General features: G+C 46.9%; 1 protein-coding gene across 5 annotated transcripts in view; it reads left to right on the top strand.

Annotated features, from left to right (window-relative positions):
• The first annotated feature begins 7,482 nt into the window (after positions 1-7,482).
• Positions 7,483-25,505, top strand: part of Hm13 (histocompatibility minor 13) — a 41,197-nt gene continuing 23,174 nt past the window's right edge. For 4 of the 5 annotated variants that reach the window (XR_607128.3, XR_607127.3, XM_008829398.3 and 1 more), the window contains exons 1-3: positions 7,486-7,789; positions 16,763-16,861; positions 22,746-22,828. Coding sequence is in view for 2 of the 5 variants with exons in the window: in XM_008829398.3 (XP_008827620.1) it covers positions 7,607-7,789; positions 16,763-16,861; positions 22,746-22,828 (365 nt within the window). In the remaining 3 variants the exon portion in view is untranslated. Of the gene's footprint in view, positions 7,790-16,762; positions 16,862-22,745; positions 22,829-25,505 lie in introns of all 5 variants that reach the window. The other variant, XR_001872357.2, reaches the window with a different exon arrangement.

Below are 25,505 nucleotides of genomic sequence, written 5' to 3'. Positions count from 1 at the left end.
TATGAGTATGTGCATCTGAGTGTGGATGCCCACAGAGGCCAGAGGCATCGGATCCCTGTGGAGCTCAAGTTACAGGCAGTTATGAGCCTCCCTACACACACACACACACACACACACACACACACACACACACACAGGTTCTAGGACTCAAAGTCAGGTCTCCAGTCAGGATATCTATTTAGAAAAAAGCTAAAGATCTGGGGCTGGAGAGATGGCCCAGCAGTTAAGAACACTGGTTGTTCCTTGCAGAAGACCTGGGTTCGAATCCCAGCATCCACATGGCAGCTAACAACTGTCTGTAACTCTAGTCCCAGGAGATCCAACAGCTTCTTCTGACCTCCATGGGCATTGCACGACACAGGTGCACTTACCTACATGATGCAGGCAATACACGCATACACATAAAATAAAAATAATAAATAATTTTTTTAAAAAAAAGAAAAGGAAAAAGCTAAAGATCAACCCAAATTTGGTCTTGAGGGTTTAAATGATTGATAACCAAACAGCAAATAAATAAAACACTACAGTAGAATCAGGAAGAAGGATTCCACAGACTACATTAAAAGAGCTCTTTAGGTATTTTCTGAGCTAGTATTTTGCTGTGTAGCCCAGGCTGACCTTGAACCTCCCATCCTCCTGCTTGGCCTACCAAGTGTACACCATCACACTCAACTTATTTAACAAACAACCCAAATTTGTATTTTTCTACTTGTCTGAAATTCTTTTTTTAGAGTTTTCAGGCTGGCAAGATGGCTCATGGTAATGGTGACTTGTGCTTGTAATCCCAGGACTCAGCAGACAGATGCAAGATGATTATCACAAATTCTAGGCCAGCCTGGGTATATGATGAAACCCTACCTTGAAAAACAAAACATGGACCAGCAACATGGCTAAGCCTGAGTTTGATCTCAGGACCCACACTGTGGAAAGAGAGAACTGAGTCCTGAAAGTTGTATTTGACTCTCACATGTATGCTATGGCATGCACACACACACACACACACACACGCACATACACGCAAGTGAATAAATTAATAAAGCTAAAATGTTTAAGTAAATAAACAAGTACTATTGTACCTATTTCTTCAATTATACCAGTGATTATCTTAAGAGACACAGTGGAAAGTCCAAGAACTTTAGAGAAAACTCTGGACTTACAGCACGATTTGACTATCATGTTTTATTGATTTCCAAATTTAAAAGTGTTAGTTCACAGGGTGTTCCATTTTATTGATCAAATGTATATTCAAGAAAAACTATTTTGAGCCAGGCGTGGTGGTGCACTCCTGTAGTCCCAGTACTTGGGAGGCAGAGGCAGGCGGATCTCTGTGAGTTCAAGGCCAGCCTGGTCTACATAGTGAGTTCCAGGACAGCTGGGGCTACAAAAAGAAAAAAAAAGAAAGAGAAAAGAAAAACTATTTTAATGTAGTCTGTGTAATCTTTCTTCCTGATTCTGCGCTAGTATTTTTATCTCTTTATTGTTTGATTATAAATCATTCAAACCCTCAAGACCAAATGGTCTTTAACTTTTTTCTGAAAAGGTATCTTGGCTTGCAAAATGGTTCGGCAGGTAAAGGCACTTGTGGCCAAGCCTAACAACCTGAGTTCGATCCCTAGGACTCACATGGTGGAAGGAAAGAACTGCTTCCTGAAAGTTGTCTTCTGACTTTCACAAGCATGCCATGGCATGAGTCCTCCTGGAAATAAATAAATTTACTTTTTAAATTGTTTTTAAAACTATTCATAGATAGAGAGATAGGTCGGTAAAGAGTTAAGAGCACTGCTCCCACAGAAGACCCAAGTTCAATTCCCAGGATCCATGTCAGGAGATTCACAACCTCCTATAACTCCAGCTCCAGAGGATTCAATACCCTCTTCTGGTCTCCAAGAACACTCATACACAAAAGTTCTGGTTCATTGTCTTATAGAACAGGCCACAATCTAGATTTAAAAACAAACAAACAAAAAACTTTTCTGGATCTTTCTCTAGGAGTAGATGCAAGCAGAGCATGTGTGATGTGTTTGGCTCTACACAGGTAATGTGTCCTCTATGTTGTACTACATCTTGTCAACTTGTCCCAATATTGGTGATACCAAGTTTGATCACTTGACTAATGGAGATCATCCCATTGTAAGGAAATCTTTTCCTTTGTAATTGACTTGTAGTTAATAAGTATCCTAGTTTGTTTCTCCTTGTTTTGACAAAAATACTCTGACCACTACCAACTTGGGGAGGAAAGGATTTATTCAGCTTACATCTCCCGGGTCATGGTTCATCAGGGAGCCCAAAGTAGGATTTGTTTTTGCCCCCTAGCTAGAAGCCTTTGAGAGGTAACTGACACTAATTCTATCCATTCCAACAGCTATCAAAATGCCTGAAAACAAATCCTGAGTCCATCACTCTTGAGTCCAGCCTTGGTAGAAAAAAGAAAAAAGAGCTATTACCTTGGTGCCAACCATTGCTCCTTGCCTCTTCAGATATTTTCAGGACCAAAATCCCAAAACTAACTCTTACTCTCATACTAATTTTAATCAGTTGTTACTTTCCTTCCCTCCACATGTATACGAGCATCTGTCATCTATCGAGGACCCTATTGAGATGCACAAAGAGGGAATCCCCGCTGTCTGATCGACCCTTAATCCAGTCCCCTCCACATCAACCTTGTCCAGCAGGAAGTAGCAAGACTGACAATGGGGGGGGCTATCCTATAACACAAGGCTGGAATGTTAGGGTTCAGATCCACAGCAAAGTCCCCGAGATAAGCACCCTAGTCTTTGAAGTCAAAAGCAGACTTTTTTTCTGCACGGTTTGGTCAGCACAGCAGGTTTTTCCTTTGATCTCAAAGGGGGGCAGGTTTTAACAGTCCTGCTCTCCCGCCCGCCCCCCCATGGTTAAAAAATATATCTTCCCACATTCTGCACCCCCCAAAGCCTCCCTCTATAAAAGACCCCAGCTCACAACCCATGGGTGGACATTTTTCCCTCCCCCAAGGGAACTTTGCCCATGCGAAAAAAAACTATTCCTCTGGAACTCAGGGCAGGAACCTGGAGGCAGGAGCTGAAGTACAAGCTGCTTACTGGCTTGCTCCACTAGCCCCTGCTCAGCTTGCTTTCTTATACAACACAGGACCACCTGCCAGGGATGGCACCACCCACAGTGGGCTGGGCCCTCCCACATCAGTCAACAATCAAGAAGATGCCCCACAGACCTGGCCACAGGCCAGTCCTGTGGAAGAAATTCCCCAATTGAGGCTCCCTCAACCCAGGTGTGTTAAGTTAACACTAAAGCTATCCGGCACATTAAGTCATCTCCAAGGTGACACTGTAAGGCTGTGTGAGTACCCTGTTCCTCAACAATCTGCCTCCCAATGTTCTTGCATCCACTGATGATCCTTGTGAGTTATTATAGAAAATGTAAGTGCCAGCCAGGTGTGGTAGCACAAGCCTTTAATCCCAGCACTCGGGAGGCAGAGGCAAGTGGATCTCTGTGGGATTGAGGCCAGCCTGATCTATATAGTGAGTTCCAGGCCAGCTGGGACTACAGGCAGACCCTGTCTCAAAAAGACCAAAAAAGAAAAAGAAAAGAAAAGAAAATTTAAGTGCCTTTAGATACACTTAACAGGGCATGGAAGTATACTTGCAAATGTAGATGAACGTATGTGAGGAACAAATAGAAAGTGTGTAAAGCCCATTCCTGGAAAAATGGGGCCTGAGGCATCGTTGCAGTTTTCTTTGGAATAAATGTTTGGTAATCTAACCACCTCAGACTCTAGACTCTTGACCTCAGCTCAGATCCCCCCCAAAGAAAGTAACCCCATATAGGAGACTTCCCCTTGGGGCACTCACTCTCCAACTTCCTCACCCTTCTCTCCAGGGAATAGCAACAGGTTATTTCCAAGCCAGAAACTCAACCCTCTATGCAGAAGCTTTGACAGGAGCTTTCTGAGCTTGGCTCAGCCCCTGGATTTTCTGGCTCAGTTCATAGCCTTCTCTCCAGGAGGGTTAGGGGAGATGCCAGATTTGTCTGAGGCCAAACTCAATTTATGGCTCAACCCAGTGGGAAGCAAAACAGTCTCCAAATTTTAATCCTGAGCTCTCAGATGAAGAGACTCCCAACCCACCATGCCTGACTCCTGGGTACCTTCTGTGACCTAAATTATTGATGAATTCATGAAGCACTCCTCAGCCTTCTATGTAGCTGGGCTCTTGGCAAGAGCAGAGGCATTGGAAGTCTACAGACCTAAATTCAAGGCTCTATTCTTCCATAACTGACTTTGTCATCTAGGTGGGCAACTTTGCCTCTCTGAGACTCAGTTTCCTCAACTGTCAAATGGAACCAATCACTCCTTACAGATATTACTGGGATCAAATAAAATATTATAGTTATTGGTACAGCGTCTGGCGTATACTACCTTCTAAGCCTGAAGTTGGCCATGGGATTTTGTAGCGTCTGCACTTTTTATCAACTTATTGAACCTCAGTTTCAAATTAACTTTTTTTTGTCTGCTCTGTTGCAATAGAATTGGGCTTTGTAAATATCTGTCCTTTGCCAACTGACATGTGTTAAGATTTTTTTTTTTCAGTAGCATTCACTAGAGTCTCAGACAGTTTGGATCTTCCAAGTTTCAGATGGACTCGCTTGGCACATAGTCTCTCCAGCACCAGGCACCTGTAGGACACAGCTTTTTCCTATTTTTTTCCATGGCATGCCTTGACTAGGGCCACAGTAGCATGCCTAGAGGTCTCAGGAATTTTCTGTGTGCTAAAGGGTAATTTAGTTTTGATTTGATCGTAAAAATCAAATGAGATATTCTTTAAATCATTCATTGAATGGAACCAGTCATGTCAGTGCATGCCTGTAATTCTAGCACTCAGGATCCTGAATCAGGAATATCACAGGTTTAAGATCAATGTGAGGTACCCTACCCCTGCCCCCTCTGTCTCTGTCTCTCTCTAAGTAGACATATGCATATATAAATTCCTACATAATACTCTGAACTATCCCCACATTACTCTCAGAATAAAACCTATGTAATAGCTATGCCCAATGTGACATGCCTCATAGCAGCCAATCCAACCTCATTTGGCACCATGTAGCATATCTAATCATTGTTTGGAGCCTTTCCTCACCTCAGGATACTTGTGCCTATCCCTACCTGGGATTCTGATCCATGCACTGTTTCCCTTAGTCCCTCTTTAGATGTCAGGCTTCCTTTGAGCATGCATAAAGCCCTATGTTCCATCCCCAGCTCTGCACAAACTGAGCATAGTGGAGCACACCTGTAATCCCAGTACTGGGGAAGTTGATGCAGGAGGATCAGAGGTTCAAGGTCATCCTCAAGTTCATAGCCAAGTTCATAGCCAGGCCAGCCTGGGCTACATGAGACCGTGTCTCAAAAGAAAAATGAGAGAGACATGGTGGTTCACCCCTTTAATTCCAGTACTCAGAAGGCAGAGGCAAGTAGTCTACATAAGAGAGATCCAGGTCTGCTAGGGGCTATATAACGAGACCCTGTCTCAAAAAGAAGATACACAAGAAACTATTAATAATTGCCAGCCAGGTGTGGTGGTACACACCTTGAATCCCAGCACTTAGGAAGCAGAGATAGATGAATCTCTGTGAGATGGAGGCCAACCTGGTCTACATAGTAAGTTCCATGCCAGCCCAGCTGAGGCTCCAGGGAGACCCTCTCTTAAAAAAGCCAAAAAAATTGGCCAGGCGTGGTGGTGCATGCCCTTAATCCCAGCACTTGGTAGACAGAGACAGGTAGATCTCTGTGAGTTCAAGGCCAGCCTCGTCTTCATAGTGAGTTCCAGGACAGCTGGGGCTACAGGGAGACCCTGTCTCAAAAAGACCAAAAAAAAAAAGCCAAAAATAATTTTTCTAAAGAGTAAAATTGCCTTCAAGAAAGTAGGGGAAGGGACCTAAAAAAAGGGAATTTTCCTTTCACACCGCCTTTTGTCCTGTTGAATTGTTGTCATGTGCATATGAAGTTTTCGGGTTTTTTTTTAAAGGTACTGAAAATTGGGGCTGGAGAGATGGTTCAGTGGTTAAGAACACTGACTACTCTTACAGAGAACCAGGGTTTGTTTCCCAGCACCCATACAACAGCTGTCAGTAACTCTAGTTCCAAGGGATCTGACACCCTCTTGTGGTCTCTCTTGGCACTACATGCATGGGTGCATTTATGTACATGCAGGCAAAACACTCATACACATAAAAATAAAAAACGGGGGCTGAAGAGATGGCTCAGAGGTTAAGAGCACTGACTGCTCTTGCAGAGGACTCGGGTTAGACTCCCAGCATCCACATGGCAGCTACTAACCGTCCTTAACTCTAATTCCAGGGGGCTCTGAAGCCCTCTTCTGACCTCCGTGGCATTGCATGACACTGGTGCACTCACATACATGCAGGCAATACACTCATACACATAAAATTTTAAAAAAATAAATTATTTTTAAGAATAAATAAAATAAGTACTGGAAATAGCCTAAATAGTTCCTTCCAGTTATGATAAGAGTCACAGAGCTTTATCAACTGCATGGGGTTATGAACTGGCAAGAAATTTTTATTGCCTGGCACCTGGTAAGCAATTAATACATTTGCAAATCCCTCATGCTGTCCCTCATCCCTATTTTGCTTTATTTTTCTCTAATTTATCTGTATTAACATGGTTTGTAACACATAACTATATGCTGACATATTACATTTTAAATACTTGCTTTTCTTCCAGAGGACCTAGGTTCGGTTCCCAGGACCCAAATAGTGACTAATAACTGATTGTAACTCCAGTTCCAGGGGATCCAATACCCTTTTCTGGTATGTGCTGGCATTGCACGCACATGGTGCACTTATAAACATGAAAGCAAAATACTCATACACATAAAAATAATTTTTTGATCGTTTTGTGTCATGGTCTCCCTGTAGTCCCAGCTGGCCTAGAATTCACTATGTAGACCAGGTTGGCCTTGAACTCACAGACATTTGCCTGCCTCTGTCTCCCAAGAGCTGGAACTAAAAGATGTCATATTGGACTTTATAATGTTTTGTTTGTTTTACTGTCTTATCATCCTCTCCTCTTCCAACGCCTGCACACTATAATGTGAGCTTCATGAGTACAAGGACAAACTTTTCTTGTTCACTTCAGTGTCCCCACCTTAGGAGAGTACCTAACAGAAAAGCGGGACACGCAATAAATATTTAAGGAGCAAATGAACAATTGAGTATCGAATGAATTCGAGCATAAATTCCTAGTCGGATGAGGATTTGTGGAGAGTAGGGAAGCCCAGCATTGAAGAAACCGATTGGGACCAGAGGAAGGGCTGTGCCCTCAAGTCTCAGGATGGATGCAGGATGGATGCGGGCGCACTGGTCCAGAGTTGCTGAGCAACGCTCAGCGCCTCCCTCCACCGCCACTAGGGGGCGATCGGGTCGGGGGGGAGGCGAGAACGCGCGCGCGTTCACGTCTCAGCAAGGAAAGGCGAGAGGAACACGTCACTTCCTGTTTCTTTAGGGGAACGTGGCTTTCACCGCTGCGCCTGACCCTCCGTCTGCGTTCTTGCTGCAGCGGCCGGAGCTGGAGTCGGAGCCCGAGCGCAGCCTAGCCATGGATTCGGCCCTCAGCGACCCGCACAACGGCAGCAGCGAGGCCAGCAGACCCACCAACGGCACCGCGCGGCCGCCGTCCACGCCCGAGGGCATCGCGCTGGCCTACGGCAGCCTCCTGCTCATGGCGCTGCTGCCCATCTTCTTCGGCGCCCTGCGCTCGGTGCGCTGCGCCCGCGGCAAGGTAGGATCCGCGGCGGGACCCGGCTCTCCCATCGCGGTCGAGGCCTCATGGACCTTTCCCAGCAGACCCCATAGATGCCTCCTCGCCGGGGTTGCGCACCCATCCCTGTGCTGACACCGTTCCCCCCATCTGCGTCCACATTTCTGGGGCTGGCCACTCCCAGAACTGGGGACTGACATCTTTCTTAAATAGCGACTTGTTTCTACGCGCTCACCTACCCCGCCACACACACACACACACCTTTCTTAAATAGCGACTGGTTTCTACCCGCTCACCTACCCTGCCACACACACACACGCCCGCTCGCTTCCTGCATCACGCCATAGCTACCTTCAGCCGACCACACACACATACACGCCCGCTTCCTGCATCATGCCATAGCTACCTTCAGCCGACCCACACACAAAGACGGGGCACGCACTGATACCCATAAACAAAGACAAAGACACCGATTCCTCCCAGCCTGTCAGGCCCTGCCAGACCAGCCCCACCTTCTGTGGCTTGTGCTGGTGAGCAGGCCAGGTATTCGCACCCCACCGGGGGCAATCACCCCTCACTGGCTCTGAGTCAGCCCCAATGTGTGCCTGACAGGTATGGCTCCTGGAACCGAAAGGTACCATCTTTTTCTACCCTTTGCTGGGAGCCGTTCCTGGCCCCACCCACAGCCATTGTAGCATCCAGACCCATCCCCGGAATCCTGGCTGGGTGTGTGCCCACCAGGAATTCCTTGATCAGACCCTTGTCCCTGCCTTAAAAACAAAATCCTCAGCTAACAAGATGGCTCAGCGCTTAAAGATGCTTGCTGCTGAGCCTGATGACCTGCCCACCCCCAACACACAAATAAATAAATGTAAACCTTAAAAAAGAAAAAGGAAGCAGCAGCCTAACATAGTGGTGCACACTTGTAATCCTAGCACTTAGGAAGCTGAGGCAAGAGAATCAAAAGTTCTAGGACCACTAGGCTACATAGAGAGACCCTGTTGCCCAGGGGAAAGGAGGAGGGGCTGTTGGGGGGGAATATAGCATGAGCTCAGCTTTCCATCTTTTGTTTACCCTCTAGAACGAGCTCCAACCAGTTAACTCCTTGGAATGTGGCACCTTTGTGACCCCCCCCCCCATTTATTTTCAGGTATAGACTTCTTTGATGGGTTTTCCCTGCTTACCACCCAGCCTTGGACCTATCCTAGCTAAAAGCCAGACCCTATTCCTAAGTCCTACCCTGACCCTACATCAAAATAGCCTTTTTTCCTAGCCCCCCTCCATTGAGCCACCTGCTGAGTAACAGCCATTCTTGGCCCCTTTATGAGAAAGCCAGACTCCATCCTCGGCCTTCCATGACATCTGCCCCATTGGATACCCAACGGGACTCCAGCACCCACCGCCTTCTACCTCACTCTCTCCCAACCCTCCCTGCCCCCAATTTCTTTCCTATATTAAGCCCTCTGCAGCCCGCTGAACCAAGGGTTTTTCAGGCTTCTCACCTCCCATCTCTCTCTCCTCTTCAGCCTGGAAGTATGCAGTTCCCCTGCCCCTCCCCCACCAAACCTGAAGGTGGAGTCCAGAGGAAGCTGTTTTACCCAGAGAGGCCCACAGGGCAACTGACATTTCTGAAACTGATTCAGTTCAGGTTCTCAGTACCTCGCCCAATTTGAGCAGTGGTTGAGTGAGGACTGCCATTTTTCTTCCCAACAACAGAAAACATGCTGACTCTGGTGAGATACAGGGAAAGCCGGCAAGCAGCGCTTAGGGTGAAAGGCCTGGACATGACCCCTTTCTTCGATCCTCTGCCCCTTCTGAGTAGATTTCAGGTGTCCTCAGCCTCTCTACCAGACCTATCAGGCAGATATTTGGTGCCAAAGCAAGTTTTGAAATAGAGACCAGGACAAAGGAGATGGAGGGCAGTGTGACATGAGGCTGAACCACAGACTCAATGGTTCTCCCTGGCACCTTCTACACATGGACCACTCATCCCTTCAGAAAACACATTTCAGACACCAGTGTTTCCTAAACTGAAGCTGTTGTCTAAGATGAGGGAGGCCTCAGATGAATCAATCAGAGCTCCGTTATCAAGGAGTTCAGGAGGATGGATGAGACAGAGATAACTAGGTCTGTGATTGAAATGCAGGCAACACCACAACAGGCTGTAGAGAAGGGCAGGGAGGCCTCCCGCCTGGATAGAGATGTAGAATTTCAGCCAGAAGGGCAGGAGGCACTTCAGGAAACAGCAGATAATCTGGTGTAACTGCTGGAGCAGAAGGTGTGTATAGAAGACAGCCTTAAGCTCTGGGTATTTGTTCCAAGCATCTCCTACAGGGAGGCCTTCGTGGAAGACAAACTACAACAGGATCTGACCTTTTACCAGTGGCTTCCCAGTCAGATTCACCAGGGTACTCTAAGCTTGTGAAACCCTCACCTGCTTTTAGGTTCACAGTACTAAGTGTGGCAAGCAGAGCCAGTTTATTACCTCTGTTGTTTAAAAAAAAAGAAACTGCGGGTCAAAAAATGATTTCTAAAAGTCTTTCAAAAAGAAGGGCCATTGAGAGAATGAACCAGGCGGGTGGGTGTACTTGTAGACCACAGTGCCATCCTTAATATGGATGCCTCTGAAGATTGAACAGAAGTAGCATTTGACCTAGGAAATAATGAGGCAAATCATTCCCTTGTCTACCCTGCTCCTTTGGCAGGAGAGAAAAGTTAGAATGAGGACCTGGGAGTTTGGCACTCCAACTGGTATTAGACACCAAATCCTACTGAGAGAGGGCAGTCAAGGACAATTCCCTGGGGTCAAAGTTTCTATAAAAGACAGCACGTTGTGAAGTCCTGGGCAGAAGTAGAATATGCAGAGATGTTAAGCCTGCCAGGGGTATCCGACGTCTCTGTCCTCAGTGGAGAGCAAATTCTGACCAAGCAATAACTGCATGTTGCATTGGTTCAGTGTCTCTTTACCTATAGCAAAGAGGAACCCCTTAACCAGCAGACTTGGGCATCTGCTCTGTCAGGACCTGGACTAGGTACCAGGAGTGCTGGGATGAGAGATACACGTGTGAGCGGCCGACTAGAGTGAATTCTGCTGTGTCTCCTGGAGGAGGTAGCAGGTGTGTTTGCATGCATGAGTGAGAATTCAGCAGGCTGAGGAGAGGGATCAGTGAGGAGCATTAGCAGGAGCCCAGGAGCGGGATTTGGGTGCTGTGACAAGATGCACCGGAGCCTGCAGCCTTTCTGAGGAAACGAATCCTGAAGGTAATGCAATCCGAGCACCAACAGAAAAAGTAAATTTTCAAGCAGTTCCAAAGCATAAAGGAAAACCTCCTTGAAAGTACCCCTCCCCCCTAGCTGATTGGTATGGAACCTTCCAGAACTTTTTCATTTTTGTGGTACTCAGGATCTAACCCAGGGCCTTAAACATACCGAGTCCATTCTACCACCAAGCTATGTCCCTAGCCCACCTTCTAGTATATAGGCTTGTGTATATATACAGAGATAGATTCGTTATTATAAAATGCAATTATTTCGTACACACTGCAGCTTGATTTTTGTTTTCTTTAGCAGTATGAATTGGTCATTTTTCTGTGTTATATATACCCCATTCTTTTGTAGCAAGCTAGGTCCCTGATTACCCGATGTAAAAAACCCAGAGGGATGTGTGATGAAAGACTGCTCCCACCCAGCTGCCCAGTTTCCCCAGCAGAGAAGCCCCTGTCATCTGGGTCTTATATGCCCATCCATGGAAATTCTGCCTTTTACAAATAGGAGTATTCTTTTGCCTGCTTTTGTTATATAACTGTGTTTTCTTGTTCATACAATCTTCTGCACCTTGCTTTTATCACTAAATGTATGTTGGAGACCAGCCACGCCACTGCATTTGATATGGTCATTGCGGGGGTGGGGTGGGGGGTAGAGGCAGAGCGCTGCTATGTGACTGTCACTAGCCTGGTACTCACTAGGTAGGCAAGATGGGCCTCTAACTCACATAGATCCTCCTGCCTCCGCCTTCTAAGTACTGAGACTTAGATGCAAGGTACCACATTTGTTCAGGGCACTGGTTTGGAAAGGGCAGACCCTGAACCTGCAGCATTGGCGTCAACCTGGGAACTCTGGAGAAATGTAAATTTAAATCAGAAGCGCAAGGTCCAGCAAAGTGTTTAACAAGTCCTCCTGGTAATTCTGATGCACATTCAAAATTTAAGAGCCACTAATTTAGAGACCTCCACGGCCACTTAATTTGTTCAGTCCTTGGCTCTTAATAAACCATGCTAAATTAATGTCCTTATCTACATATTTCACATTTGTGTATTTGTAGGATAAGTTTTCTTAAATTAATTTGAGTCATAGACTACCTGCATTTTTACTTGGGCTTTACAAAATGATCTGCCATGGTGGTAGTATCGATACACTCTGCTGGGGTCCTTGCTTGCTGAAGGGCTGCATGGTAGTCTACTCTGGAGGTCTTTAAGCAAGCCTTAACCACAGGCAGGTGTAGGCTTTAGAGAGCGCTCACCATTGGAGGGAGAGAGAAAAAGGCTGGTGCAGTTGGGGGAAGCCAGCTGTGGGGCCAAGGATGGGGAGAAGGTGGGTTCAGGGAATAGTCAGGAAGTAGAATGGTGGCAAGGGGAGTGAACGTGGGGTAAGTGCAGGAGGCCTAGGGTCTCTATCTATCATGAGAGTAGTAGAGCGGTCGGGAATTCCAGATCATGGTGGAAGCAGTCCTCCCAGAGCTCAAACCGTGCCAGTGGCTTGGAGCCAGGCATCTGGCTTTCCCTGCTCCTTTCGCTTCCACTCTGATAACCGAATACCCAGCCAGTTGCTGGAAGCTGACTCTATTTTGGCCCTTGGTGTGAGCTTTTTGCCCATTCTCTAATACTCTTGTATGACAGGAGCTGTTGTATTTGCCCAAGTGTTTTTGGCTTAAAGATCCAAATCAAATTGGTATGAAATCCTAACAAGTGTTAGTACTCCTTACCTGCAAAGATTAACTGTTCTTTATCTTCAGGATTCTGTTCCTTAGGAAGGTCACAGCCCCCCTGAGCATCATCCTTTAACAGCTTTGCGACAGAAATCTCCAGATATGAAAGACAGAGGTGTGAGCCACCAGGCTGCCTCAGTGTGACTTCTGCTTTGCCATTCACCATCTTTGTCACACTAAGCAAGTTACTTTCCTTCCTTGAGTCTTGTCTCCTGGTGTGTAATAGCATTCAGGGCTTGAAGGATGGCTGTACCTGCCCAGGGGATGTGGCAGGGAGCCCTGTACACAAGCTCCTGAGACATAGAAAGTGCTCATAAGTGTTACCCCCATTACTCTTATTACCAGGCAGATTGACTGACTCAATGCAGCATGAGATACTTATAACCATCACCCACAGAGGAGACCAGATTCCTCTGTTTCTTGAAGCATCAATCCAACTTTGGTTCGTCATCGAATAATCTGAGTCCTCTTCATGCCCCAGTACTGGGCTGAACTGAAAGGAATTTGTGAAAATGAGCCACAGCACTGGTTTGTAGGGAAGCCACAAAGTCTCAAGTGTGTTTTCAAACCCCAAGCCTCTGTGCACCGTTATTGCCTGAGACTGTTCTGCTCTGTACACAGAGCAAGCTCTTCATGAGCCCCTACCACATACCAGACCCTGGGTCTGGCTTTCAACACTTACTGCATCTGCTCTAGTTACCTGTGAGGCATCCCTGCAGAAATAGTGTCGTCAGCTTACCCGTGATCCTTTGTGCCTGATAATGAAGAAATAGCATTCAGGGCTTAGAGGATGGCTCAAGGCACTGTAAAGCACTTCCACCGCAGAAGAGTCCTTGTTTTGCAGTCAGAGAAATCAAGGCTTTGAGACAACCACTTTCCCTAAGTGCTACAGCTGAGTAGGGCAGCTGGAAGGCTGGCTGGGCCTCCTAGCCTCATGACCTGCTCTTTCTAGCCATCCAGCCTCCATACCATATGAGAGTATGCATGTCTGCCCTCACACACCATACTGCCACTGCTGTGTGCAGTTTGTTTAGCTAGCAGGGTTTTGGCCTACCTGCCTGGGAACTCCCTGAGGTAGGAGCTGTCTGGTTTATTTTGTGCCCACACTTGCTGCTACACAGGAAATGTATTCAACACGTGGCAGTGCACAGAGAGATGTACTTGCTCAAGTGTCACTGTACACTGCTGCCAAAAGCAGACAACGGCTGGCAGAGAAGAGGGAAGGAAACCTGGCCTCCCTGTCAGGATTGCGTCACTCCCCACCCCCAACCCCTGGCAAACTGGAGAGTAATTCACACAGGGGCTCCAGAGGGATGGCCTGCCTTCCAGCCCGGCCCAGCCCGGCCCTCAGCCCAGGGGGTGGGGGTGGGGGTGGGGGGGTGGCTAAGGGCTTTCCCATTCACTTCACAGGTCAGTTTGCTTCTTTCATATCCCTTATCTTCTTTAGTTTCAGCCTCTTCGCCCTTTTTTTTTTTTTAAGGTAAGTAAAGCTAAGAGATTGTCACCCTGTTTGACAGAAGAATAAGCTGAGACTCAGAACAGATGACTTGCCTCAGTCACCCAGCAAGCCATTGATAGAACAATGAACATCTGTAAGGAAAATTACCACACTTGGAGTTGTTTGATCAAAGTGTGTGCAGTAAGGTTTTAACATATATCCCAGCATTCAGGAGGTTAGAGACAGGATCCCTAGGACAAGCTGGCTAGTCTGACTATCCGAACTGAAGAGTTCTGAGTTCAAGTGAGAGACCCTGTCTCAGAATACAAGGTGGCCTCCATATGGATGCCACAAAATATAAGGTGGCTTCCACATGGACACATGCACTCTCAAAACATTACACATGCCAAAAAAAAAAAAAAAAAAAGGTGAGACTAAGCTTTTTTCCCCTGTGACTAAGAGCCATTTGTAGTTCCTGTTCTGTTAATTTCTTCCTGTCTTTGGGCATGTATGAATTACGATTTCATGTATCCTGCCAAATGGGCCTCAAAGGCTGCACAGGCTTTGTACTCGTGAAGGTGGTGTGTGCACATCTGTTATGCACAGGCCACTCCTGGTGATAGTTTCGCAGGCACGCTGCCTGCTCTTCCATCTCCTTGCTCTTTTGCAGACTCATACCTTGATGTGCAAGAGCTTCTCAGATCCAAACCCTCTCCAGGTAGCTGCCCTCTTAGTGTGTTCTTTTCCTAATGATTTTGATGAGCCAGATGTGAGCCAAACTATTCATGAGACTCCACAGCTGTCTGCAGTCCTTTGTCCCAGGAAGGCAGATGGCCTCATTCACAAGATGGTTGTGACGTGGAGCCTCGGACGCTGTGATGAGCATGTGGTACTGTGGAGAAAATTTCAGTTTGGCAGAAGCAGAATCTAGCATTGCTAGGACTTTGAGTAGCTCTGATATAAATGAGGGGGCCAGGCACAGGGGTGCACACCTGTAACCTCAGCTTCTCAGGTGGAAGAAGCAGGTAGGTTGAGAGTTTGAGAAATCCCCATCCCAAAGAAAAAAGGTTGGGGAGTAGGCAGTGGACAGATCCCCAGTGGACAGATCCAGAAGGGCTTCACCACACAGATGTTTGCTGGGCCCTTGACAGGGTTTGCATGGCAGAGAGGACATATAGAAAACTTTAAACCAGAATTATACGCCACAAATTAAGTTTCACTAGAAAGTCTTTTGACATAAATTCTATAAAGCTGATTTAATCCTTTTGTTAAACTATTGCTCCAGTTCTTTTATTTGGGTGGGGGGGTCTTTTTGAGACAGGGTTTCTCTGTAGCCCCAGCTGACCTGGAACTCTATAGAACAGACTGGCCTTGAACTCACAGAGATCTGTCTGCCTCCCCAGTGCTGGGATTAAAGGTGTGTGACACCCCAGCAGGGTGCATTCAGTTCTTTATTTCATCAGCTTCTTACCCAGGTAGGATTCTTGCCAGCTATATGGCATCTGCCCTTAGAACAGTTTAATTGTGCCTTTGAGATCTCCCAGTCACCCTTACTTTTAGGGGGAGCGGGGAATCTGAAAATGGAGCCTAGGATTTGGTATGTGCTTGCCAGGTGCTCTTCCATGGAGATTCAGCCCAGCTCTTTTGGCCACATTTCTTAAGTTTTGGTTTTGCTTCTGCTTATGGCATACAGTTTCAGCCTTTGTCGGTTTTGAATTTTTTTTGTGTGTAATTTATTTTCATTGTGTGTGTATATGATGGGGGGGGTTGTGTGCATGGAGGTTAGAGGACAACTTTGTGGTGTTCTCTCCACCTTTATGTGGGTTCCAGGGACCAAACTCAGGTTGTTAACCACTGAGCCATCTCACCAGCCCCTTTGTTACTTTTGTTAGTTTATTTCAATTCATGGTATTCATTACCTGTTGGTTAAAAAATAATCATTCCCCTCTTAGCTGACCCCTAGGAAAATGGGTGATCGGGCAGGTGGTCCACCACTTTCAAAGCTGAGGCAGAAACATCACAAGTTACAGACCAAACTGAGCTGTGTAAGAAGATCCTGCCTCAAAAAAAAAAGTATAAACCCAGCGTGGTGGCACACATCTATAATCTCAGCACTCGGGAGACAGAGGCAGCCGGTTCTGTGAGTTTGAGACCAGCCTGGTCTTGTAGTGAGTTCCAGGACAGTCAGCTACATAGTGAGACCCTGTCTCAAAAAAAAAGTGTGTGTGTGAGTATAATAGTTCTGTTTGTGAGATTTGAAGTTGCTCTTGTGTAACCAGTTCCCAGGTTTTTCCTTGAGCTTGTGAGCTATGACCGTCCCATCCATAATTCTCTCTAGACACACCCCACACACTTCTTGACACTCCCTGGACTGTCTTAGTGCAAGTCCAGGTTTCCTCGGTGGCAAAATGGCACCAGAGCACCTCCCCCAAGGGGAAGTGGACAACCTCAGGCAGAGGGAAGAGCGTTAGAAAAGCCTAGAGGTACCAGAGTGGAGCAGCATGGAGAGGGAAAGGCCACTTGCTCACACCCCAGCAGTCCCGGGGCTCAGCTGCACCTTCTTCTCTCCTAGAGCTCCTCCGACATGCCAGAAACCATCACCAGCCGAGACGCCGCCCGCTTCCCAATCATCGCCAGCTGCACTCTCCTGGGGCTCTACCTCTTTTTCAAAGTAAGTCTTTTACCAAACTATAGAAAACAATGAATAGTTTAGCCATAAACCCTCAGCTCAGAGGGAGAGCTGCCATCCATGTTTGCTGCCCTTTCCCAACAGCTAATTCCTTCTCTGTGTAGCTTTGTCCTTCCAGTGCTAGTTCGGTGTCATTGTGTCACTTGTGTTGGGCTGGGGTATGTGATGACCGATTTGTTTTGTTTTGTTTTGTTGTTTAATTTACTGAGGTTTATTTTCCCAGTAAAAGTTACACAGGCTCAATGTTGAAAACCTGGAAAACACAAAAGTAAAAAGGGGGAAACAGTAGTCATCCAAAACCTCTTCCAGACAGTCCCAGTTCCCCTTTGGAAGTGTGTGTTCTGCGGTCCTCCTTAACGCATGACCACCACAATGTGACCACACAGTGCTCCTGTCCTAGCTCCCTCACTCCCATTGAAAGGTCATGAGCATTTCCTCCTGTCGCTATAAACATTCCTTATACCTGTTCTTCCCTATGTAAGTGTACTACTTTCTGACTGTAAACGTAAGATACACTAAAAACTTACATGTTATACAGAAAAGTACCTAGAAAGAAAAAAGCAAATCTCACAACACAGGAAATTAGCATTGTTGGGTCTCTTTTCAGGCTCCTAGTAAGCATATTTTTAACATAATGGTAGCTTTGTATTCTTTGAAATTTTTTTTATCTTTTTATTTTATGTGTATGAGTGCATTGCCTGCATGTAGGTAAGTGCACCTGTGTCGTGCAATGCCCGCAGAGGTCAGACGAGACTGTTGGATCCCCTGGGACTGGAATTACGGACAGTTGTTAGCTGCCATGTGGATGCTGGGGTTCAGACCTGGGTCTTCTTAACAGCTGAGCCATCTCTCCAGCCCCTCTTTTTTTTTTTTTTTTTTGAATATTTTATTTATTTTATGTGCATGAGTGTATTGCCTGCATGTATGTGAGTGTACCCATGTCATGCAGTGCCATGGAGGTCAGAAGAGGGCTTCGAATTCCCCAGGAACTGGAGTTAAGGACAGTTCGTAGCTGCCATGTGGATACTGGGAATCAAACCTGGGTCCTCTGCAAGAGCAGTCAGTGCTCTTAACCACTGAGCCATCTCTCCAGCCCCATAGTCTTTGAATTCTTAATACATCACAAGCACTTTCTTCCTGTTCATTGAAAATTGGTCAAGAATGGCTTTAATTTGCAATCAAAGTACATGTAAATTATTTGAATTTTTTCAAGGCTGGAATTTTTTTGAATTTTTTTCAATAACCTACATATATTGTTAATGTTTTTTGGAGTTGAAGGGATTGTTCATTTTGGCAGTACTGGGGAATCAAACCCCGGGCCTCCTGCATGCTAGGCAGGCACTTTGCCACTGAGCAATATCCCTAACCCCTAACACACAGATAAAATTCATTCATAGACGTATACAAATAGCAACACAGTCAAATCTGCCTGATTGATTTTTTGTTGTGGTTTTGTTTGGGGGCTTTGTTTTGGTTTGGGGTATTTTGTTTTGTTTTGATTTGTTTGAGACAGGGTCCCACTCACTGTAGAATTAGCTGACCTCAAACTTACAGATCTGCCTGCTTCTGGCCCCAGGGTGCTAGGATTAAAGGTATGTCCCGCCACACCAGGCCTTTTTGTTAAACAGCTGCATGTAGTTAAGTCTGGTTTTTTTGTTTGTTTTTTAATGATGTGCTCCAAGGCGAGGCTGTTCAGGTATGTCCAGTGTTGGAGTATCATGACAGTGCTGCTGTAAGCGTCTTCATGCGCATACTTGGCACAAAATATTTCGGTGCACATATATATTTTTTTCAAGTTTATCTGCAGTAGGATTCTAGATCAAACAGATCTCTATTCACAATTGGACAGTGTCAAATTCTCTTGCGGAAGTGATACTGATAATGGTGGTGGTGCTGAGAACCAAACTTCTACACGCTAAACACTTGCCATACCACTGAGTGGTACCACTATACACCCTCACCTCAGATAGTGTCAAATTGCCCTCCAAGAAGATTACCATTTTTACCACCTAACAGGTACAAGTTTGCTGGCTTCCCTTCTGCCCTGCAGTAGCTAGCACCAAAGCTTTTAGTTTATGTTTGTTGTGTTTTGTTTTGTTTTTGTTTTTGTTTTTGGGGGGTTTGGTTTTGGGGGGTTTTTTGGACTTTTGAGACAGGGTCTCCCTGTAGCCCCAGCTGGCCTGGAACTTGTTGTGCAGACCAGGCTGGCCTCCTTTAGTGTTTTAAAGCCAGCAGTGAGTGAAGTAAAAGCATCCTTTTTAATGTCTGTCCTGTTGTACTTTTTTCTTTTCTTTCCTCCTCCCTCTCTCATTCTCTCTCTCTTTTTTTTTTTTTTTTTTTTTTTCCCCCCCCCTCTCTCTTTTTCTCTCTCTTTTTTTTTTTTTTTTTTTTGTCTTTTTGAGACAGGGTCTCCTGTAGCCCCAAATGCCCAGATGACCTGGAACTCACTGTGTAGACCAGTCTGGCCTTGAACTCAGAGATCTATCTGCCTGACTTTGCCTCCCGAGTGCTGGGATTTAAGGTGTGCACCACCACACTCGGCTCAGTCCTCTGTCTTTTAATTGATTGATTGATTGATTGTGGTGTTGTACACATCTTGGCATGTGTGTGGAGGTCAGAGGATTTCTTTCAGGAGTTAGTTTTCTCCCTCCATTGTGTGAGTTCCAGGGATCGATGTTAGGTCATTGGGCTTGGCAGCAAGCGCCTTTACTCTTGGAGCCGTCTTGCCAGTCCCTACACTGCTCTTTCATTGTTCGATCATGAACACTTACATTGTGGGGTTTCAGAATACCCACAAGCAGATCACCACACTTGGCTGACAGCACCTCTCTTGCTTTAAACAGAAAATGTCATTCTGATTTTTACTCTTAAAACTAAGGATACATCAAATAACACTGACTGTTCACTAATCCCTCCCCTCCTACCCCCAGCCCTCAGATGAAAGGTGAATTTATCAAAGGCCTTGGTACAGAGCACTTCTTCTTCATAGTCTTGTCCTTTGCCTCTGATGCTCACCTCCATTTTCCACCTTCATTTCTGTCCCCACCAGAGGTCCCTGCTCTGATGTCCTGACTGGTGTGTCTGTGTTGAGTGTGAGTTGAGCTGTCAGTAGCTGTGTAGTGGAGCTCCCTTGGCCCCCTCATTCCCGTTCTCTTAGTCTCCTTTCATGGTGCTCTGCACTGCCAGCCTACCACCTCTCACTTGGCTTCTGACAGATGTCTCAAATCACTCTTGTGCTGAGTACAGGGATTCACACCCAGCCCCAGCCATAAGACCTCAAATTTTTGTTTAGTGTTCTTTCCTTAGGCCAGATATCCCCAAAAGAAATTTCTGCCAGCAGCAGGTGTGAACTCTTTCTTAAAGCACTGGCTTCTCATTGCTCAGCTTGTTCTTTCTGGGCAGCTGGGCCCAGACTCTGTGTACCAGAGCACAGGTTGTCCCCAAGCTTCTAGAGTGTCCACATTGAGACAGCTGTGGGCCAGGGCCATGTGGCCACCAAGCTTTGCCCCAGCCAGATAAGAAAAGGCCCACCCCAGTGGCACTTACTTAGCCCCTTTCCTCTGCTACCCATCATCCCCATAATCAGGTTACGCATGCCTAGGCAACCAGGCATGTGTCCCTGCCACAAATTCTCCATCCTTTGTCCCCTGTGACTTAATGACATCCAGACATATAAGTGATACCCCTTAAGTCTTCTGTTTTATTCCATGCTGAGCCTAGCACAGGCACTTGGCCTTGGGTCTTCCTTGTCTTCTCTCGTGGAGGACCACGAGTACAAGTCCTTTCCTCTCATCTCGCTGAGGGACTTTCTGCCTTTCTTGGGCATCAGCTGTGTTGTGAATGGGAAAGTTAAGTTCCTGTGTAGGCTCTTGAAGAGTCATCCCAGCACAGAGCATTCCCATCATTGTCACTGATTTGCTATCTATTCAGTCATTCTGAATAATCAGGAGCAACTTGTAAAGTGCTGGAGACGGCTACCAGTCACACAAATTAAGTGTGAAATGATGGCTCTGAGGAATAGCACAGAGAGCAAGCCCAGTCAAGCCTCTCCTGCCCAAGCCCCCATCCCACACAGCAGCTCCTCCATCTACCTGCTCAGCCAGGAGCACCAGAGTCCCTTTTGTCCTTGCCCTTGCTCTCATATCCAGCCCTCTGCACATCCTGTTGGACTAGGACACAGCCGAGCTCAGTGTTCATCAGTGCCCCGTGTCTCTGGCCCGTGGCCTCATCCTCCCTCAGCTGGCTCATGCAGGACCCTTTCTCCCTGGGCACTCTGCTTCCATTCTTGCTCTGGAGGGTTCTTCTTCACAGCAGTAGCAGGCTCCTTTCAGGCTTCCCAGCATGTCACAACCCTGCCCTCAGCCCTCCCATGTCACTTGGTGAATCTGAAGTGCTGTGGTGCCACAGGGCTTGGCTCCCGCTTTGCTCCCAGCCTCACCTCCTGACTGTTCCCCTTGCTCCCTCAGTTCTAGGCTCACAGGGCCTCTACTGTGTACACCAACAAGCACTTGCCTCAGGACCTTTGCCTCTGCCTTGCCCTTGCCTCAGTTGCTCTTCCCTGAGTATCTCTACAGCCCATCCCTTCCCCTTGTTTAGGTTTCTGCTCTAGTACCCTCCCTTCCAGAGGCTTTCTCTGGCCCCTGTCTGAAATAGCAGCTCTCCCCTCTCCTTGTCCTTTGCTTTCCTTACCACCATCTGAGAGTACTTCATCTCATTTCTTCTGAGATTCTTTCTTGCTAACTGACATGTGAACCTTGACGGCAGGGACTTGCCTTCCTTGCTGTATGACTGGTGTTTAGCACAACACCCTGCACATACTGGATAGTAAATGCTGCTGGATTACTGGGGAAGTGGGGGGATCAGTCAGTTACCCAAGGAAAACTGCTCTGACCTGGGAGCTGAGGGAGGAGGATTTAGGGTGGCCTAGGGGAGAAGACAGAGCATCTAAGGCAGCCAAGCGAACACACCCAGGCTGCCTGTGGCTGGGAGTGAGGCTGCAGCGTGTGAAGCATAGGCAGCGTGTGAACAGGGCAGAGCAAACTGCAGCCTCCATCAAAAGGCCCCAGAGGCCTCCCAGGCATGGGAACAGCAGGGAAACTACTGTAAGACTTGAAGCAAAAGGGTGACATGATCAACCTGGCATTTAAACAGATGCCATAATAGTCCTATTCAACCGGTTGTGGTCCCTACACCCCTCCCCAAGAAAGAGCACATCACTGCCTCTCAGTTAAGAGACCATTAGTAACCAGTCCAGCAGAGACGGCAGCAGTATGACACAGCCTTCCCAAGGGCCAGAATTAACATGACCAGCAACGGAACACTGTGACCGAATATTTCATTTCACCTGGCAATGATAAGATCAGGAAGTAACTGTCAGGGCCTGACTTCCTGCCACCATGGGGAGGTGTCTTCAGGAGAGCTGATGTGGAAAATGGAGTGGGCACCCAGACATCTTATAATTAGCATGCTTGGGGCTTTGGCAAACACTCTGGAAGGGCTCCCCAGATTTTTGAGCTGGGAAAAGGGACTATGGAAAAGCAAATTTTCAGGTTCTGACAACAATGCTCTTGCCCCTCCCCCCCCCAACACACATAAGAACCTAGGCAAACACATAGTAATTGCCCATTTCCTGATGAGGGAGCCAGGTGTAAGCATCTGGACTCCTTGGTGGGGGAGGATAATCTGGGGGCCTGAGGATTTGCCCTTTTGTCCCATAGCTGTAGAAAATGGAAGGCCCTCAGTGTTGTCTACGATTGTTCCTGACTCCTGAGGGGTTGAGACCAACCTCCAGGAGAAACAGGGTCTCTGGTTTCCTCATGGCTTATAGCAACTCTTGATATCCTGTTTCTTTATGTTTCTGCCTCAGATATTCTCCCAGGAGTACATCAACCTCTTGCTGTCCATGTATTTCTTCGTGCTGGGAATTCTGGCCCTGTCCCACACCATCAGGTCAGAAGGCATCTCTCTGCAGCCTTTGAAGCCACTTTCTCAAGAGCCAGGGGCTTGGATGGGAACATGGCCTTTTGTGTTATTCACAGCCAGATTTGGATCCTGGCTATAAAATCCAAGGGACTCTTCCTTGTGTCATATCATATGTGACCTAGGATGGAAACTATGACCTCTCTGGGCCACAGTCTCCTTATAAGAACTGACAGGGGTACCCAGTTTGACAGCTAAGTATGGTGATTCCCAGCACTCTGGAGGCTGAAGTGAGTTCCAGGCCAACCTAGGCTACAGTGCAGGAGACAATCAGGGGTGGGGGTGGGGTGACACACACTGAGTAAGTCTGGAAGGCTGTTGACCGCAGTACTGTCATAGTCATCATGATGCGAGATATGTAACACTGGGGCCTCTTGCCAGCCAGTATAGCCTGCCAAGTGCTAGGTTTGGCTCCTCACATGCCGTCTTTTCTCATGAGAGAGATAGTCAGAGTTAGGAGTGCAGCCTCTAGAATTTGAACCATCCGACTTTGAATTCTGCCTCTGCCAGTTAATACCCCTCCAGCTTGGGCAAGTTACTTAATCTCTTTGGCCTCACCTTCTTCAGGAGTGTATTCAGAAAAGTAGTACCTATCATGTGGGGCATTTGTAACACAGTTTCTCACACTTAGCACATCCAGCAACTATAATCTTTGTTACTGCCACTGTGGTTACTGTGTTGACCTGCCAGCCAGCCTTCCATGGGTAGCTTTTGCTTTTGATCCTGGGTTACAGAATTGAAGAGTAAGGCGTTTTCAGGATCACATAAGCAGCAAAACCAAGATTCAAACCCAGGTCTCTGTTGCCTCAGAGCCACTCAGTCCATGCAGTAGGAAGGACCACTGGCCACTTTGCAGGGCTAGCCCACATCTATAAACATTGGCATCCTTGTCACACTCACCAAACGAGTCTCGTCCCCAGCTTGAACTATAAAAATTGTCAGATAGATGAAAATCATCATTTTTAAAGTTAACATGGGACACTATTAAATCAAATTAAAATAATTTTATTACAAAGGGACAGTATAAAGAGTATTGATCCAAAAATTAAACTCTCACTTGAGTTGTTTTCTTAAATACTTCTACAGTGTTGAGAATTACCATGAGCTGTTTATAGCCACAAACCTAGAGTCAGTCCTTCCTCTGGATCTGTACCACAAGGGCTGACGATATGGGACAGGGAAATTGAGGACCAGAAGGGTTATGTGGCCACAGAATTCACAGCTCTTAACAACAGAGTGAGCTTTTGGTCCCAGGTCTGGACTTTCCTCTCTCCCCTGACCTCTCAAATGACCTGCTAAAAGGCTATAAGAGTGAAGTCCCAAGCCAGCTGGCCCAGGCTGCCATTCTCTTTAGAGCCCTCCACCTCCGCTGCCATCCCACTGCCTCCCTCCAGTCTCTGAGAACAAGCATCAGCTCATGGTATTGAAGGCAGGCAGGGGTCACTGCCTGCCTTCACCTTTTATAGTCACCAAGACTCTAGCCCAGCCAGGTCCCTTGCATCCTCCTGCCAAGGGAGACTTGGCCTATTTTTACCACCCCCCAACTGAGCTCCTGCCCTACCCAGCCTACCCTCCAAGGAGAGAAGGCCCAAATCTTTGACCCCAAAGAACAAGGGCACATTCCCAGCTTTATTAGCACTCACTGTCCACCCCAGAGGGGAAGGGCACCAAGACATTTCTCAGCAGGAAGCAGTGGCCCTTAGGTCTGCTGTGAGCCATCCAGGACAAGAAGGAATATCTGCCCATGGTGGAAGTACATTCAAAGTTGGCCAGCAAGCATTTACTGCTGTACCCAGTATGACTAAGAGGAAGTAAGGAGACAGCAGCAGCTGCTGACAGCACCCCCCCCTTCACAGACCAACCTGGTCACGTGACATCCTTTATGTTACCCAGCAGCCTCTCTCAGAGAAAGACAGTCCTATGACTGTAGTGGTGCTTGCCTGTAATCCAGATATTTAGAAGGCTGAGGCAGGCAAATCACAAGGTTAGCCTGGGCAACTTAGTGAAACTCAGTCTCAAAATAATTAACTGCTGGGACTGTAGCTCTGTGGTAGAGCTCTTTACACCTAAGGCCCTGAGTTCAGTCCTTGATTACTAAAGAAAAGTGATCCTGTGAGAACACTGGGGCTGTGGTTTATGCCTGTAATTCCAGTGCTCAGGAGACAGATGCAGGAGGATCCCTGCAAGTTTGAGGCCAACCTGGACTATAGAGTAAGACCCTATCCCAAAACAAACAAAATGATACTATGAGGAAGATATTACAGTGTTCCAGATGCAGAAAGAGTTACACAGAACAGTTAAGTAGCTTTCCCAAGATCATGCCTCTAAGTGCAGAGACAGGACTTGAACCTAGGAAGTGTGTCTCCGGAGTCCACACTGCTGATTCAGGCGCAAAACACCCAAGCTCCTAAGAAAGAGGCTAGGCTGGGGTAAAGGCTTTAGCTCCTCAGGCTACTCTCTGCTCAGCAAACTGAGCTTCTAGCCTCAATTGTCCTGGCTACTACCTTCCATCTCGTCAGTGCTTGCATGGATGCCCACTCAGATTCTTGCCCTGTGCCTGCCACTCTTCTAACCATAGTACCACTCATCAGAGCCCTGAGGCCAGGAGACAGTTCTTAAATCCACATTTAAGAACTCTTCTCTAAGC

The sequence above is a fragment of the Nannospalax galili genome, unplaced genomic scaffold, assembly GCF_000622305.1.
Source record: "Nannospalax galili isolate Female #2095 unplaced genomic scaffold, S.galili_v1.0 scaffold1714, whole genome shotgun sequence".
NCBI classification, from domain to species: Eukaryota; Metazoa; Chordata; class Mammalia; order Rodentia; family Spalacidae; genus Nannospalax; species Nannospalax galili.
The sequence above is the reverse complement of the archived record's forward strand: the minus strand, read 5'-3'. Positions and strand labels throughout refer to the sequence as shown.